The 16,343-nt window shown below is 43.6% G+C and overlaps 1 protein-coding gene across 5 annotated transcripts in view; it reads left to right on the top strand.

The window, feature by feature from the left end:
* Nucleotides 1–16,343, top strand: part of KANK1 (KN motif and ankyrin repeat domains 1) — a 191,831-nt gene that overhangs the window by 160,015 nt on the left and 15,473 nt on the right. For 4 of the 5 annotated variants that reach the window (XM_082656043.1, XM_082656044.1, XM_082656040.1 and 1 more), the window contains one exon: nucleotides 3,733–6,387. In XM_082656043.1, the coding sequence (XP_082512169.1) occupies nucleotides 3,733–6,387 (2,655 nt within the window). The remainder of the gene's footprint in view (nucleotides 1–3,732; nucleotides 6,388–16,343) is intronic. The other variant, XM_082656042.1, reaches the window with a different exon arrangement.

Raw genomic sequence — 16,343 nt, forward strand, 5'->3', positions numbered from 1 at the left:
ATTTGACCAACTGAACAAAGAGAGTCCTATTAGTGTAGAAGAACGAGGTAACACATACTGAGGAACATCTAGTTATCTTTGCTATGGTTGCCCCATACATCCCTCTGTCAAATGAGCTTTCTTGGAGTTTATTTAAATACATTCCTCTTGCTTCAAAACAGTGACTTCTTGTAATCATATTTTTTTAGAAGATAAATGCCTATGTGTTATAAAAATTTGTAAGAACGTTAAAATCACCATGATTCCACAACCTAAAGATAATCACTGAAACAGCATCATGCAAGAAATGTCCTTAACACTAATATAGAACAAGCAACTTCAGAGTACAGAGTATTTAGATGTTTTTCTAAATCTTTCTAAAGGTTCTCTGCTATACTGTGTATGCATTTATTCCTTCAGTAAACATTATAAAACATCTTAGTCCCCAGCATCTTGTTAATTCATGTGTGTGGTTGGAAGGGAGAGCAAAGAAAGAACTTTTAAAAATTAAATTTGTTGCTCTCAAGATACTTACAGTCTAGTACTGAGAGACAAGACAAACATATGAAAAAGTTGGTAAATCAATCAGGGCATATAAGTGCTGTATTTGTGTTAATGTATGTAAAGGTACACTAGAAAGCAGAAGATAAAATAATCATGACACTAGGTGTCTTTATTTAATGGTAGAATAATTTGTACCGTGGACAACTGTTTGGAAAAATGACACCTTGAGAATATATCATGCTTTTTAGTTGCTGGAGAATGAAATTTGGATTACAAGTCCTTAGAACAGTCTGATCAAGCTTAACATGGTTAAATTCTAACCTCTCCTGATTCCCAGATATAGAAGTCTGAAGTTCATTTAGAGATAATTCAGCATGACCTGTGCCTTTTGTGAACTTCAGAAATAACTAAAGATGGGCCAGTTGAATTTCGCTGAAAAATGGGATGTGCTTTTTTTTTTAAAATCCTGATGTTAGTGCATTTAAAAAAAAAAGTTTTTGAGGGGAAATCAATGAAAATTAACCTTTCCTAATGAAAATGCCTAAGTGGGAACATTAACGATGTTAAAAAGACATACACAGAAAAACCTAAGCGCTATACCAAAATACTAACAATTGCCACTAGATGGTGAGATATGAGTGACTTTTTTTACTTTAGATGGTCCGTACATAACATTCTCTTTTTGTATTCCTCATCGCGTTCTTTTTTTTTGTAGTATAATTGCTTTACAATATTGTAGTAGTGTACAATATTATACATAGGTGTACAGCATAGTGATTTTTTTTAACAAGCAAAGTGGCTTTTAAAAAGTTATTTTATTTTATTTATTTTATTTTCTAAGAAACCTTCACTCGTGGCAAAGGCACAGTGGAGATGACTGTTAAAGGATAACTCCTTGATCCCTGTCCTGAGCCGAGCGCTGGGAAGCTTTCCGCCCGCCCGCTCTGGAACCCATGCCGCGGCGGGTGCTCTCGGAACCCACAGAGAACAGTGGGGCCCATTGTGCCTCCGGCTTCCTCAGGTGGCCCAGGGCCGAGGCCGCCGGTTTCCACACCAGAACACACACTCTTTCATGAAGAAGGGACCTGTGCGGCAAAGACAGAGCCTCTCTGTGGAGACATTGAAACTGCTGGCTTTCTTTTGACTCCTGGCAAAACTGGCCAGAAGAACACACGTTTTCAAAAGCTCCGGGCTTCCTGTTTGCATTCAGAAAGCGGGGGCCGCCGAGTAGCTGAGGGCGCCCGGGGGTGGGGTCGGCGAGCCGCTGCGACCTCATTGGTGAGGACTCGGCCTATGGCGTGTGCGCCCGGCCCGCCGGCCGAGTTCCCCCAGTGTCCACCCTCCTGCGCTGACGGGGTGGAGAGCCTGGGCCCCCGAGCTGGAGTGCGGGCGGCGGGCCGGCGGGAGCGCAGCGGGCGCCCGGTAGGTGTGCGGCCAGCGGGCGGGCGACAGGGCCTCCCCCGGGGCGCAGTCCCCGCCGGCCCGGGAGCGGGGCGGGCGGCAACGGGCACCTGGCCGGGAGGGTCTAGGCCGGCCCAGCTTAGAATCAACGCGTGCCGTGAGATCTGTCTGACACCCAAGCCTGCCGTTTTTCTTTGCTGGTGGAATTTCAGACAGCACTGGAAACAGGTCTGGCTGCATACTTTGAGTGAGCATGTTGTCCTTTGTGGAGTTAAAAAGGAAAGAAGACACGTTCTGTTAGCCTGAGCACAAGTTTCCGGGCGCAGAGCTCCCCATCAGCTTACCCTTCCTTAGGCTAGAAAATGATTGGTGTTGAACACCTCTTTCAAATAGAATCCTTTTTCCACGTGGTTTAAAACTGAAATCTAATGGCCAGATTCTAACAGCCAGAACAATTTAATGTTGTTTTAAATGAGGACACGAAGAGAACATAACCTTTTTATTCCTCTGCTTGGCATTTTTCTTTTCTGTACTTTTCTTTCCAGCGTTTCAGAGGGAAGCGGGGGAGTGGAGGTAAAAGGTTTACTCAGAGCTCTCACACTGTCGGGTGTCACATTCAGCACTGTCAAGGGTGGGAAGGACAGGCCAGCAGTCTCCAAATTGCTGGAAGTACCTGGACCTTGACAGCAGTTAGGTGGACTTTTACACCCAAGGAGAGGGGCAGGGGTACAGATGGCTTGCATTTTTACTCATCACTTTGGGATCCTTCCCATAACTCTCAAATGCAGATCGTGGTATTATGACTCTAGGAAAACACATTACTTAATCCTGCAATTTAAACAAAAATGGCCTTGGTTTTCAGTTTGAAATGCATAGCTCAGGTCAGCAGCAAGGTCTGTGCCTTGAAAGATTCCTGTTTCCTTTTCTAAATGGTTTAGCCAGAAGTAGCATTTATCAAATGCCCCACGATCCAGTGTTTGGAGTATAGTTTTGCCCTTATTTTCATTCTCCTTTGCATCTGTTTGGATCCATCACAAATGCAAAACAAGGTATTCTTGGAATAGTGAATGTTTTGTCCAAAAGAAGTCAAAGAGGAAAACACGTTTGGGGTTTGGTTTTGTTTTTAAATGGGAAGACACACAACATAGGTGAAGTCAAGTCTGTCCTCCAACTGTTCTTGCCCCCATGCTGCTGGAGTTAATCACTCAGTGTCCCCTGTGTCCCCGCTTTCTCTGCAAGGAAGGTGTCAAGGCAAATTGGGACCTTGTGGGGGTGGTCAGCCACCGGGGTACGCTGGCCACCAGTTAGAAAGGCTGTATGGTCTGCAAAAGAGCAGTAGGTGGGAGAACTCAGGTCCAGGCTTCCTGGATCTGAACTGACTTGATCTGTTACTTTAAGACTTCTCACTTTTTCGTGCCTCAGAGTACACTTTATAAAGTAGGCGTCATAACGACTGCTGTCTATACTTCAAAGGGACTGTGGACGGCAAAAGAAATGATCAACTTGAAAATGCTTTCCAGTCTTTTTAATGCATTCTTTTTTAGAAAATCAAGTATTTAGTAAGGACTTACTGTGTGCCTGGCTCTTAAAAATCATTTTCTCATTACATTCTTTTAACAACCTTATGATTTAAATACTTGTTTGCATTTTTACTCAGGGGGAAACTGAAGTTCTGAGAAGTTTGTTAACTCTCTCACCCAGCTGATAAGCTGTAGATTCAGGGTTAGAGCATAGATTTGTCAACTCTTAAATCGTACTAGTTTACCACACTGCAATATACGACACATGTTAGTTTTTACCATTATGAGTATTACATGGCGTTATAGTATTCTCTTCTTTCTCTCTTAGGAAAAGCAGATGATGTTCTGAATGGAGATCATGACAGGGGACAAAAAAGTCCTTATTTTGTGGAGACCCCCTATGGTTATCAACTAGACTTAGATTTCCTCAAATACGTAGATGACATACAGAAAGGAAACACCATCAAGAAAGTGAACATCCAGAAGAGGCGGAAGCCATCTGTGCCACGCCCAGAAACCAGGGCCGCACCTGGCCATCAAGGTGTGTGGACTTCCACCGAGTCCCTCTCATCCTCCAGCAGTGATGGCAACAAGCAGTTAGCCCAAAGTGAAGTTACATCAGCTCCAGTCCCAAGGCCACCTGCCCCTCTGGAGACCTCACCCACTTTTCTTACCATCCCAGAAAGCCGACAGCTGCCACCACCATCCCCGCAACTCCCAAAGCACAACCTTCATGTCACCAAGACACTGATGGAGACCCGGAGAAGACTCGAACAGGAGAGAGTCACCATGCAGGTGGCACCTGGTGAGTTCCGAAGGCCCAGGCTGGCCAGTTTTGGAGGCGTGGGCTCCACGAGCTCCCTCTCCTCATTTATGGGTTCTGGAAACCACAATCACGCCATGCAGCAGCATCAGAATGGATACCAAGGCAACGGGGATTATGGTGGCTATGCCCCAGCTGCTGCCACCACCTCTTCCATGGGGAGTTCCATCCGCCACAGCCCTCTGAGCTCAGGGATCTCCACTCCAGTGACCAACGTGAGCCCCATGCACCTGCAGCACATCCGTGAGCAGATGGCCATTGCCCTGAAACGCCTGAAAGAGCTAGAAGAGCAAGTGCGAACCATCCCTGTGCTCCAGGTGAAGATCTCTGTCTTGCAAGAGGAGAAAAGGCAGTTGGCTTCACAGTTGAAAGACCACAGAGCTGCATCCCAGAACGATGTCTGTGGTGTGAGAAAGAGGTCCTACAGTGCTGGGAATGCATCCCAGCTGGAACACCTCTCCAGGACCCAGAGAAGTGGCGGGGAATTATACATTGACTATGAGGAGGGAGAAATGGAGGGGGCGGAGCAGAGCACCCAGAGGATAAAGGAATTCCGGCAGCTCACAGCAAACATGCAGGCCCTGGAGCAGAAGATCCAGGACAGCAGCTGTGAGGCCTCCTCAGAGCTCAGGGAGAACGGGCAGTGTCGGCGTCGAGAGTGCCAGTCTGTGGCTGTGGGTGCTGATGAGAACATGGACAGCATTGTCGTGCACCACAGGGGCGCCAGGTCCTGTAAGGATGTTGCTGTAGGCACGGTCACCGCGACGAGGAATTCTGGGGTCAGTGTGACAGAAGCCATGCTTGGAGTGACTACCGAAGCTGACAAAGAAATTGAGCTGCAACAGCAGACCATAGAAGCCTTAAAGGAAAAGATCTATCGCCTGGAAGTACAGCTTAAAGAAACCACCCATGACCGGGAGATGACTAAACTCAAGCAAGAGCTGCAAGCTGCTGGCTCGAGAAAAAAAGTTGACAAAGCTATGATGGCCCAGCCGCTTGTTTTCAGCAAGGTGGTGGAGGCAGTGATACCCACAAGAGACCAAATAGCTGGCAGTCACGTGGACGTGGTTGACACCTGTGTCGGGACCTGTGTGCAGACAAATAGCGTAGGCATCTCCTGCCAGCCCGATCGTGAGAATAAAATGGTGGGGCCTGAGCTGCCCATGAATTGGTGGATTGTTAAGGAAAGGGTGGAAATGCACGACCGATGTACTGGGCGGTCTGTGGGGACGTGTGACAAGAGCGTGGGTGTGGACATCAGCGTCTGTGAAACAGGCAGCAACACGGAGGAGTCTGTGAGCGACCTGACACTCCTCAAGACCAACCTGAATCTCAAAGAAGTCCGCTCCATCGGCTGCGGAGATTGCTCTGTCGATGTGATCGTCTGCTCCCCAAGGGAGTGCATCTCCCGGAGTGTGAACACGGAGGCCGTCAGCCAGGTGGAAGCTGCTGTCATGGCAGTGCCTCGAACCACGAGCCAGCACAGCAGCACGGTTCTAGAACAGGTGTCCCAGTTCACCAACACCGAGACAGCTACCCTCACAGAGTCCTGCACCAACACTTCCCTCAGCACCATGGACAAGCACACCAGCACCCGGACTGTGGAGATGCGGACTGTGGCGGTCGGAGAAGGCCGCGTCAAGGACGTCAGCTCCGCTAAGATGCGGTCCGTCGGAGTTGGAACGGTGCTCTCCGGCGCCTCTGGGTTCGACAGGCCATCCTCTGTGAAGACCAAAGAGTCAGGCGTGGGGCACATCAGTATTAACGACAACTGTCTGGTTGGTCTGAAAATGAGGACCATAGCTTGTGGCCCTCCACAGTTGACAGTGGGGCCGAACGGCAGCCGGAGGAGTGTAGGGGTTGGGGACGAGCCCGTAGGAGAGTTCGTGGAGAGCCCCCAGCCCCAGGCTCCGTCCAGAATGGTGACAGGCTTGGATCACTACATTGAGCGTGTCCAGAAGCTGCTGGCAGAGCAGCAGGCGCTGCTGGCTGAGAACTACAGTGAACTGGCAGAAGCTTTTGGGGAACCTCACTCACAGATTGGCTCCCTCAACTCCCAGCTCATCAACGCCTTATCGTCAATCAACTCTGTCGTGAAGTCTGCAAGTGCTGAAGAGCTGAGGCCTGACTTCCTGAAAACCAGCCTGGGTAAGGTCACAGGTAGGTGGTGCTCCTGAGGGTTCTGGGAGTGAGAGAGGATGGGGGACAGTGGAAATCCAGGAGGTAGGGATTTTTTTTTTTTTTGCCTGGCGGAGCTATTTTTTGGAATCATGGAGAAAGCTTCAGAATGGTAATGGGTAGAATGAAAACCAAGAATCTAAATCCATAAACAGCTCTGCTGATTCTCATTATCTGATGGTTTCATTAAGGCTAGAAGAAGAAAAGCATACTAGTGTTGGCTGGCTTAGGGGCTGTCTTGGGGGGCTGCTGGTTTGCTAGATGTCTTTCCGTTATGTACTTGCTCATTTTATACAGGATGGCCTGAAAAAAAGTCCTGCCCTGTTTGTATCCGCAATTACCAGTGTATGATCAATGAAAAAATACTGGTATGAAGTGTTTTTAATTAAAACTTTTTATGAGGGGACAGAGATTCCATTAATTCATGTATCAGTTCAACAAATAATGATTACATACCTGCTTTGTTTCAAACATAGGTATAGGCTCTTGTTTTCATGGTGCTTACATTTCCAGTTGGGGGCACAGGCAATAAACAATATACCTAAACATGTCAGGAGGTGGTACGTGCTATGAAGGAAGGAACTGCACTTAGAGGAACAGTGAGTGGTGGCGGAGAGGTGAGGGCAGTTGGAGATGGCGTGGTCCAGGAAGGCCTCTCTGACAAGGAGCCCCTGAGCCAGAACCCTGAGACAAGGGAGGCCTTTCCCACTGTTCATTTTGTTAGGTGCTTACATTTTTGTCTTTCTCATACTTTCCCTTATTCATTGGGATTCCTGCTCACCCCGGCTTTTCTTTTTTCTTTTAATAAATTTATTTATTTATTTTTGGGTGCATTGGGTCTTCTTTGCTGTGCGTGGGCGCTCTCTAGTTGCGGTGAGCGGGGGCTGCTCTTCGTTGCAGTGCGTGGGCTTCTCGTTGCGGTGGCTTCTCTTGTTGCACAGCATGGGCTCTAGGTGTGCGGGCTTCGGTAGTTGTGGCACGTGGGCTTCAGTAGTTGTGTCTCACAGGTTCTAGAGCGCAGGCTCAGTAGTTGTGGCGCATGGGCCTAGTTGCTTCGCGGCATGTGGGGTCTTCCCGGACCACAGCTCGAATCCGTGTCCCCTGCATTGGCAGGTGGATTCTTAACTACCGCGCCACCAGGGAAGGCCCTGGCTCTTCTTTAAATTGAAGCTAATAATGGAGAAATTACCCTGGAAGATTTGGTGACATGCTATTTCCCTGTGAGCCTCACTAAAATAAGTTCCCCTGTTGTCAGCTGCATGTGGTTCTAATTGTACATATTATCATCCTACCACTGGGTTCCATTCCTGGCTCTCGAGCTGTCACAAAGCAGCATGACCTGGGGAAGGAAAGTCATCCTTCTTTATACTTCCTTGTGAAATGGGCAGTCAAAGGGCATCCATCCTGTATGGTTGTCAGTGTTTTCATCACTGACCCCCAGTGAGCACAGGGTGGCCTTTGTCATCCTGGGGGGGGGGGGTGCTGCTAGCACGTCCAGTGTGGTTTCTTTTGTTGATGTGCCAAAGTGTAGCTGAGGTTTGGGAAGTACTAAAGAAACACACTCTACTCTGGCCCGGTGCTACACAAAAAATGAATTAAAGTGCTTCAAATGATTGGTGTAGTGTGCATTAAATTTAATTTTATGTGGAAACGTGCAGTAGAGACTTAAATGTAACTTAATAAACAAAAAGTTCAAATTCTTTGTTTCCCTCTATAACCAAAAGAGCAATGGTTAAAATAGACTGAAATAGATTATTTTTATATCTTCTGAGGTTTCACCTCCAAACCTGAATTAGTTTTTAGTAGCTGTGCTGTGGACCAGATAGCTTATTGTGGAAGAAAACTGAACATGATAGTGACAGCTGATGTATGACATATTTTTGCCTTTTGGAGTTAAAGGAGTCTAATAAATTTACAGGGAGTCATTTTAGAGTCAAGAGATTAAAATGATGTTTGAACCGAAGCAAGGTCTTAAGTAACTAATAATATGTCTGTTTCTACTTCTTTTTAAAAATCATGATGTCAGATGTTGAAGTCAAAATGAAACTCTTAAATACCTCCAGACACACATGGTACAGTGCATCATCCGTTGTAAGAGCATTTTCCTGCCAGCCTTCCTCCCTCCTCCCGAAACTGGGGTTTCTATTTCACATTCCTGCCAGAAATATTCAGGTGAATCGTTGGGGTAATCTGCCTGGCACCCAGAGCATCAAGACCCAGGGAGGAGGTTTTGTCTGGCTGTGTTACAGTGTTTTTTGGTCTATTTCCAGTCACACTGACATTCCAGACATCACTATTTCGATCTGACCCTACACATGAACACCTGATTAATCAGCTAAAATGCAGGAGACCTACAACATTTGTGAACAAAAGTATAAATATTCTTCATAGAACTTACTTGATCATAGTGGCAGCTCCCTCTCAGAGCATGCAAGAACAACTTTAAATTATTTCTGTAATTCCCATCACATTTGTATTTTGCTTTAAAGTTCTAATGAAGGAATTAGGTTAGGAGCTCAATCCAGAGAATTACATTTTTGTTATCTCGTGTGTGTTGTATGGGCTGGAAATGAAAGCAGTTCAGTGTAGTAGAGATCTCAACGTCTGCAGGCTGTGAAGAGTGAAGGTGTGTCAAATGTACTCCAGCTTATTGTTCACACCGAACACTACAGAATATTGCTCACATACAGTCTAGAATACATTTCTTGACCTTGGGGAAGATGGCGGAAGAGTAAGATGCAGAGATCACCTTCCTCCCCACAGATACACTAGAATACCTTTCTGTACCAAAAGGAAAATGGAGTATAGAAAGGTAGTCATCTCAAACTTTCTTCCCCAAATCAAATGATAAGAAGTTTGAGTTTGACATCGCCAAAAAGAGCATATAAATGATCACTTATGTGAACCTAGTACTTTAGTTTAAAGAATTTAAGTTTGGGCTCCAAAGCCAGGTATTCTGGGTTCGAGTTCCTTCTCGGCACTAGGACAGGTTGTCTTTGTTCCCCTACAGGGTTGAAATGAAGATTTAGTGTGTCAGTGTGAGTAAAGCATTTGGGATAGTCTGCACCACAGAGGATAAATGCTGGCTCTCATTGTTAACTGTTTTCTGTACTTCCAGAAATGGAAATGTAGATCTAGAACAAACTGCCAAACAAATGCGCTACAAATAGTCTTTTGTGTTTAATGCAAATTATTGCCTTCGTAATTCTGGCTGGCCATCGCCTTCCCCCACCCCCCAATGGTTACACCTCCCCAGCTAACAATTTTATCAAGCTAAGGAAATATATCAATAACAATGGGAAAACACAAAATGAGTAGAATAAATTTTCAATTCAGATTCTTTCAGAATCTATGTCAAAGCTCAAAATGAAGCCTAAAATTAAATTAGGTGTATATTGGTACCAAACCCAGAGAATTCTCTTCAGTTTTCCTAGGGTTGAAGATTTGAGGGTATTGCTTTTTAGTATGCAAAAGAGCATTATTTTTATCAGCAAAATAATAATGCCTAACACTCCTATTCAATTTCTTGAAGTTATAACTAGAGTATGTGCTCATAACACATTAACAGTTCAGAAGAGCATAAAATACTGAGAGCCTCCCACATGCTCTCATGGGGTAACCCCTTGTGTGTTTGGTGTGTACAAGTGTGCAGGTCTGTATTTTAGACACATTCTGTTTTGACAGCATTTGAATCGTACATATTCTATGTCATTTTTCACGTGAAACATCACAAACATTTTTTCAGGATTTAAGAGACAATGTCACAGTTTTGATGCAGCTGGAATTTGGTGGTAATCAAAGATGATCTGTAAAGTACTTTTAATTACTAGTAGTATGAGTTTCATGTATTTAATATTTTCTTTCATGGAATTAAAAGGTTAAGAGGAAATAAGTTTCTCAGAAACCTCAGGGAAAAAAATGTTTATTCTTTCTGTAAATCAGTTGGGTTGTTTTGGTTTGAGGAGTGGGTTACTTTTTTTTTTCCTTTTCCTTTTTCCCTCTGGAGAGAGGAGGAGGAGAGAGAAAATTCTAGACAAATGACTTGCAGTTACAAATACTTGAAAAATATGTAACTGTCTCTGAGCAAATAACAAACAGAACTATCTAAAACAGTGGAACTTAACTGCCTGTCACATGATTTATAGAAAATTCATCTCTCATACTGGAATAAAAGAACTGCTTTTTAAATCAGCTTCCATATTTGCACTCTTAGTTATCTTGGGCTTGCTAAAAAAATGTATGAACTTGAAGTCATTCCCATAACTGTGAAAGCAATTTTGTAGACAAAGATCTGAGCCAAAGCAAAAGCAGGGAAAATTAAGTCATTACAAAATACCATTTCTAGTTAGTTTTCTTACTTCAAATCATATACCATTTACTTGTCCCAGTACCTTTCTTTAAAATCACAATTTTCTTTTAGTAAATGCTACAAGCATTGAATAATGCAAACCAAATGTTTCTGGAACCCTGCGGTGTGTGGTAGCATGATGTGAAAGTCCATTGACCAGGAGGTCAGAGGGCTGACATCTGGTTCTGGCTGCCCAAGAACTTGCAATAACACTTTAGGGGCGTTTGGGCTGCCGTGTCCTCCTGTGTCACGAGAGGGTAGGATTAGATTTTTCTTGCTTGGGCCCTTTCAGCAGAATTATTCTGTAAAAGTAGCTCTTCACCAGGCTGCCCATCAGATTCATCTGAAGAACTTTTCCCCCCCAAATTCATGAGTTTTCTGCTGCAACCCACTGCTACCACCAGCCACTCAATAGGCACACTTGGGCCCTATTTCAGGGAAATACTGTTGGAATAAACAGCCTTAAAAGGAGTCTTATTAATCTGGGCTCCATAGCTTCATAAATAGTTTTGTGTTTGGAATTTTTGTGAAGAAAGTGTATGATTTTTTATTTTAAACTTTTTTTTTTTTTGCGGTTTGCGGGCCTCTCACTGTCATGGCCTCTCCCGCTGCGGAGCACAGGCTCCAGACGCGCAGGCTCAGCGGCCACGGCTCACGGGCCCAGCCGCTCCGCGGCATGTGGGATCCTCCCGGACTGGGGCACGAACCCGCGTCCCCTGCATCTGCAGGCGGACCCTCAACCACTGCGCCACCAGGGAAGCCCCGAAAATGCATGATTTTTATCAGATTCTCAGAAGGGATAGTTGACCCTCAGAGACTGAAATTACAGATCTAGGACATCTGTTACAGACCTTGGTTAAAAGCACTTCAGCCCTGAGGAAAATCTTTTACAAAGATTTAAAATCTACCACCTTTGTGAGCCCTTCAGTTGACACTTGTTTGAAAATCTTCTTCTTTTAAACTGATGCCTTATCGTTTTAAATGGCTATTAGTGAAATGTATGCACTCTGGAAAAAGATGCATGTTTACTTTGACACTTCTACTCTGAATGAATCTGTAAAGTATATTGTTCATTTCTGGCTAACGCATGGAGATTGGTGTTCTTTAAGAACAGAAATGGCTTTAAGTTCCTGGATGTCCAGTCATAAACGATGAAAGAATTGTTGGTATTGGGTGATGGTTACAACTGTTTGTTCTTCCTCCAATCAACGAGGCGTTTGTATCTCAGTAAAGATGTTTAAAGTCTGCTCTGTTCCCATCTCTATTCAGGTCAATTGATAGCTATGCATTCAGTGTCAACTATATGCAAAGTGTGGTACTAAAGCAGAGAGAGAGAGAGAAAGTGGTCAGAGCCTGGAACTTGCAATCCATTTGGGAAGCCAAGACACATATACCAGAAATATGAATGATAACCTATGGGGGGTATATGTTAGCCACCAAATAATGTGAAAATAAAAGTGCTTGAAGAATTCAGCTGCAGTTAAGCTCTCTGAGGTTTAGGGAAGAGATGAGTTTAGTGTGGAGAGGACGACGACGTTAGCTGCATCTGGAAGAACACAGAGCACATCTTGTTTAACCCAACAGTTAATGCAGCCTGTCAGCGTAGGTTTTCTGGGTCAGGTCTTGGGTTGGTGTGTAATTAAATGTGGGTGGCGTTGTGGTGAGGGAGAATCTGATTCTTAATCCACTCAGCATTTTAATTTCTAAGTACCCACTTTTAGATACGTTCATGAGAGCTCTCTGGTATGTTCTCAGGAAAATATTAAAGTGTCCCTAGAAATTATTACACTGCGGCTCTTACCATTTAGTGGCTTTATGTTGGTGGCCACACGCATTGGTATTCAGGCAGAGTTCTGAGCGATGAGCCTGCAAACAGAAAGGGATTGTCCTTTCTCCTCCATCAAAGCTACATACTTTCCCCTTACAGGTAATGTGTACCAAATAAAGAAGGTGATACTTCATGAATAATCTCTATTGTCTATTCCCCAAACCAACATGTGGGCTGAAAAGGGTGAATTTGTGCTCAAGCCCTTTTCCTTATGGAAAAACTAGAAGTGTTATTTTAGACCTCTTTGAATTCTTAATTACACTTCGGGAAAATGCCTAAATGATTGAACGGCCTCCATTATGACTCAGAAATTTCAGTCCTACCTTTTTGACAAGTAAGCTAGATGTTCTTTAAAAGTCAAATCAGAATGTTTAAATGAAAATTTGGCACAATAACATGGTCAATTAGTTGGCGGCACTGTTCATAATTGTGCTTTTAGAAGGCACTTGGCATTATAAATAAAAATATGAGTCAGCGTGCCAGAAGAATTGCAGTATGTGAGCAGGGCAACTTTTAAGATCCATTTAAATATATTTTTAAATATCAGTTTTCTAACAGATTTAGAAACAGATTTCTATATACCAACAGCTAATACCCATTCCAGATGGATAAATATCACAGAGGAAACTGGAGAAGGTGATCTCTTTAAAAACTTCTCCATCTCTAGTTTTCATTGATTTTTTAAAAAATATCAAGTACTTTGCTTTAACTTTTCTAAAGTCAAAAACGTAAAAAAAGTTTTCCTTTTGAGTTACTTATTTTTCATTACAGTTTGCCTTAGCTAGTAGTATAGTTATCCATGTATTAAATGCTAAGCGTACTTTAGAATTAGAATTAATACTTCGAGGATGCTTTTATTTTCCAGAACACTGAGATTTCTGTCGTTTGCTGTCTTTTAGTTATCACTAATCTGGTCAAGTCATAAAATGAAGCTCATGCTTTATTGGCATTTATGGCCATTATAAGTTTGAGTTAACGACCGAAGACCACACAGTTGCCCACTCCCCTGTTCACTAACTCCCCAGTGGTGCCTTCGGAAACTTGCGCCCTGGGGGGAATTTTGAGCAGCTAGGCCATAGTACCAGACTTAGGAAGGTGTTTGGTGATTATTCCTGTTGTCTTACCCTTATTGTTTGCATAGCATTTACTGTTGCTCGTGGACTTCTACCATTAGTGGTCCAGGGCTGCTAACTAAACCAACAATGATTCCTAATAATTCACATGGTCCAAGTTGATGGAGTGAAACCGGAGGGAAGTCTAAACTCTTGTTTTTGGCAGTCAAGTTTTACACTGTTTTCAGCAAATTTTTGATTGGTTAATTTAATTCACTGGTTCTCAATCCTAGCTGTACATTAGAATCGTTTGCAGAGCTTTTAAAAACTGCTAATACTTGGGCCCACCTGCAGATATTTCATTGTATCTGTATTTTTAAAAGCTTTGCCCCCAGCTCAGGTGACTCTAAAGGGCAGCCAGGGTTGAGACCATTGAATTTTGTTGGCCACTTTATTTTTGGCTTTCTTGGCTGCACTCTTCCTGTGTTTTACTGAAACACAGCAGTCATTTGTCAGTCTTAGGCTGGTGCGTGTGTCATCTTATGTGTGCCCGCTAGCCACAATGGGTCTTTATCAAGTTCAGACAATTGTTTCTGGGTCACTCAAGAGAGCCAGAGTTTCAACACCATCTAAAAAACATTTTCTGGCAATAAAGGCGACAAATTTCCTCTGATCCAGCTAATGAGAACTAGTTTAACGCTTAGCATTGTTCTTTGCCTTGCTAGTTAGACTTAACAGAATCCCTGTGACTTTCCATTGAATTACACAGGCATTTATTTAAGGCTTTCCATTGTCCAGCACTGTTCAGAGCACTGAAGAGGACCCCAGGTATGAATGTAGCGTGGAGGGACTCGGGGACTTCCATTCTCACAGAGCGAACACTTGTGAGACCAAGGAAACGGAGGGCAGGGTATATTCTGGTCTGGACAGTAAGTGCTGCGGAACAGTAAGGGGGAGAGGTCTTTGTGGAATGGTATCATAGGAGGAAGACTAGAGGAAATAGAAATGGTGCCAAGCCTTGAAAAGAGTATGGGTAGAATTCTGCTGGTAAAGAAAGCTGAAATTCTAGGCTGGTAGGACAGTCTAGTAAGGAAGGGCACAGAGGAGGGAGTCATTAAGTCAGCAGACCACTCTGAATGAGTAGAGGGTAGGAGTTGTTGAGCAGTTAAACTACCCCAGGAAAGAAGCAGCTGTCCATGTTCACTGTGAAGGATCCTCAGATGCCTGCTTGAGAGGGTGGACCTTGATTGGAGAAGCTTTAAAAAGCCCTAGTTTATAAAACTAAGTTCTGGAGGAGTATTTGCCTCCAGTGGGAAAATTATCTGGAAAAGGGCAGCAGGTGGGAAGTGTGGATTTACTGGGTTGTTAGAAACGTTCTATTTCTGAATTAGGGAGGTGCTAACACAGGCATGTACATTTCCGAAAATTCATCAAACTCTACACTGAAATTCTGTGCATTTTACTGTATATAAATTATACCTCAATTTAAAAATATTTTTTAAAGCTGTGTTTAGAAGGAAAGAGAACCTATGGATTAAAAGACTTAAAAACCATAGCAGCCAGTGGAAATATAGGACTGAGGTTCTGATTCAAGCACTCTATAAAAAAAATTTTAAGAGATCATTGGAGAAATGTGAATACTGACCAGATATGTGATCATTTTAAATTCTCTTTTTTAAGATTTGATAGTTTTAGCTTTATACTTACTTTTTGAGAACTGTGTTAGGAATATATACTAAAATATTTATGAATGAAAGTGGTAGGGTCTTCAGCTTGTGCTTCAGAGGAATCCAGTTTGAGTGGTTGGAGGAGGTGTAGATGAGCCCAGATAGCTGATCATTATTGAAACTAGTGCTGGGGACAGAGGGGTTTATTATACTGTTGTCTACTTTTGTGGCTGTTTAAGGTTTCAGCAACAATAAAAACTATTTATGTATTTGCATTTTAAAAATCATTGTTGGTCCTTGAATGGAGAAGTGGTTAGTGAGTGTTTCTCTAGGAAGTATTCTGGTACTTGAGGATTAACATACTGAGACTCTTTGGAGGTTACTGCAGTCATTTCAAAGTAATGATGAATGAAGTTGGAAAAGGAGGAATGAAGACAAATGCCCTGCTTTGTTTACTTCAAGTAAGACAAAGGAACTTGAGACATTTCTTATTTGCTGTTAGGGGGACACATCAGGTCGTGGGGGCAACTGAATATTATTTGGAGGACTACAGTTAGTACTGTCTGTGTGTGCTGAGGAGGGAGGTGGATTTGTGAAGGAATCACCAGGGAGCACCCCGTGCCTCCGGAGCTAGAGGAGGGAGCATTGTGAGTGGACAAAGTACCATTTGCAGAATTAGGAAATGTCAGCCACACTAAAAATTCTGTGATATACTTGTGTGTGTGTGTGTGTGTGTGTGTGCGTGTGTATAAATTACGTAATAATAATCCAATTTTTCTGCTTCACCAGTAAACAAATAATTTTTAAAATGTAGTTTAATTTTTTTTTTTTTAGAAATTTATTTATTTTTTATTTGTTTGTTTTTGGCTGCATTGGGTCTTCGTTGCCAAGCACGAACTTTCTCTAGTTGTGGCAAGCGGGGGCTACTCTTTGTTGCGGTGTGGGCTTCTCATTGCGGTGGCTTCTCTTGTTGAGGAGCACGGCCTCTAGGCATGTGGGCTTCAGTAGTTGCGGCACGCACGCTGAGTAGTTGTGGCTCGCGG

The sequence above is a fragment of the Grampus griseus genome (genome assembly GCF_964374135.1).
Source record: "Grampus griseus genome assembly, chromosome: 6".
Taxonomy (NCBI): Eukaryota; Metazoa; Chordata; class Mammalia; order Artiodactyla; family Delphinidae; genus Grampus; species Grampus griseus.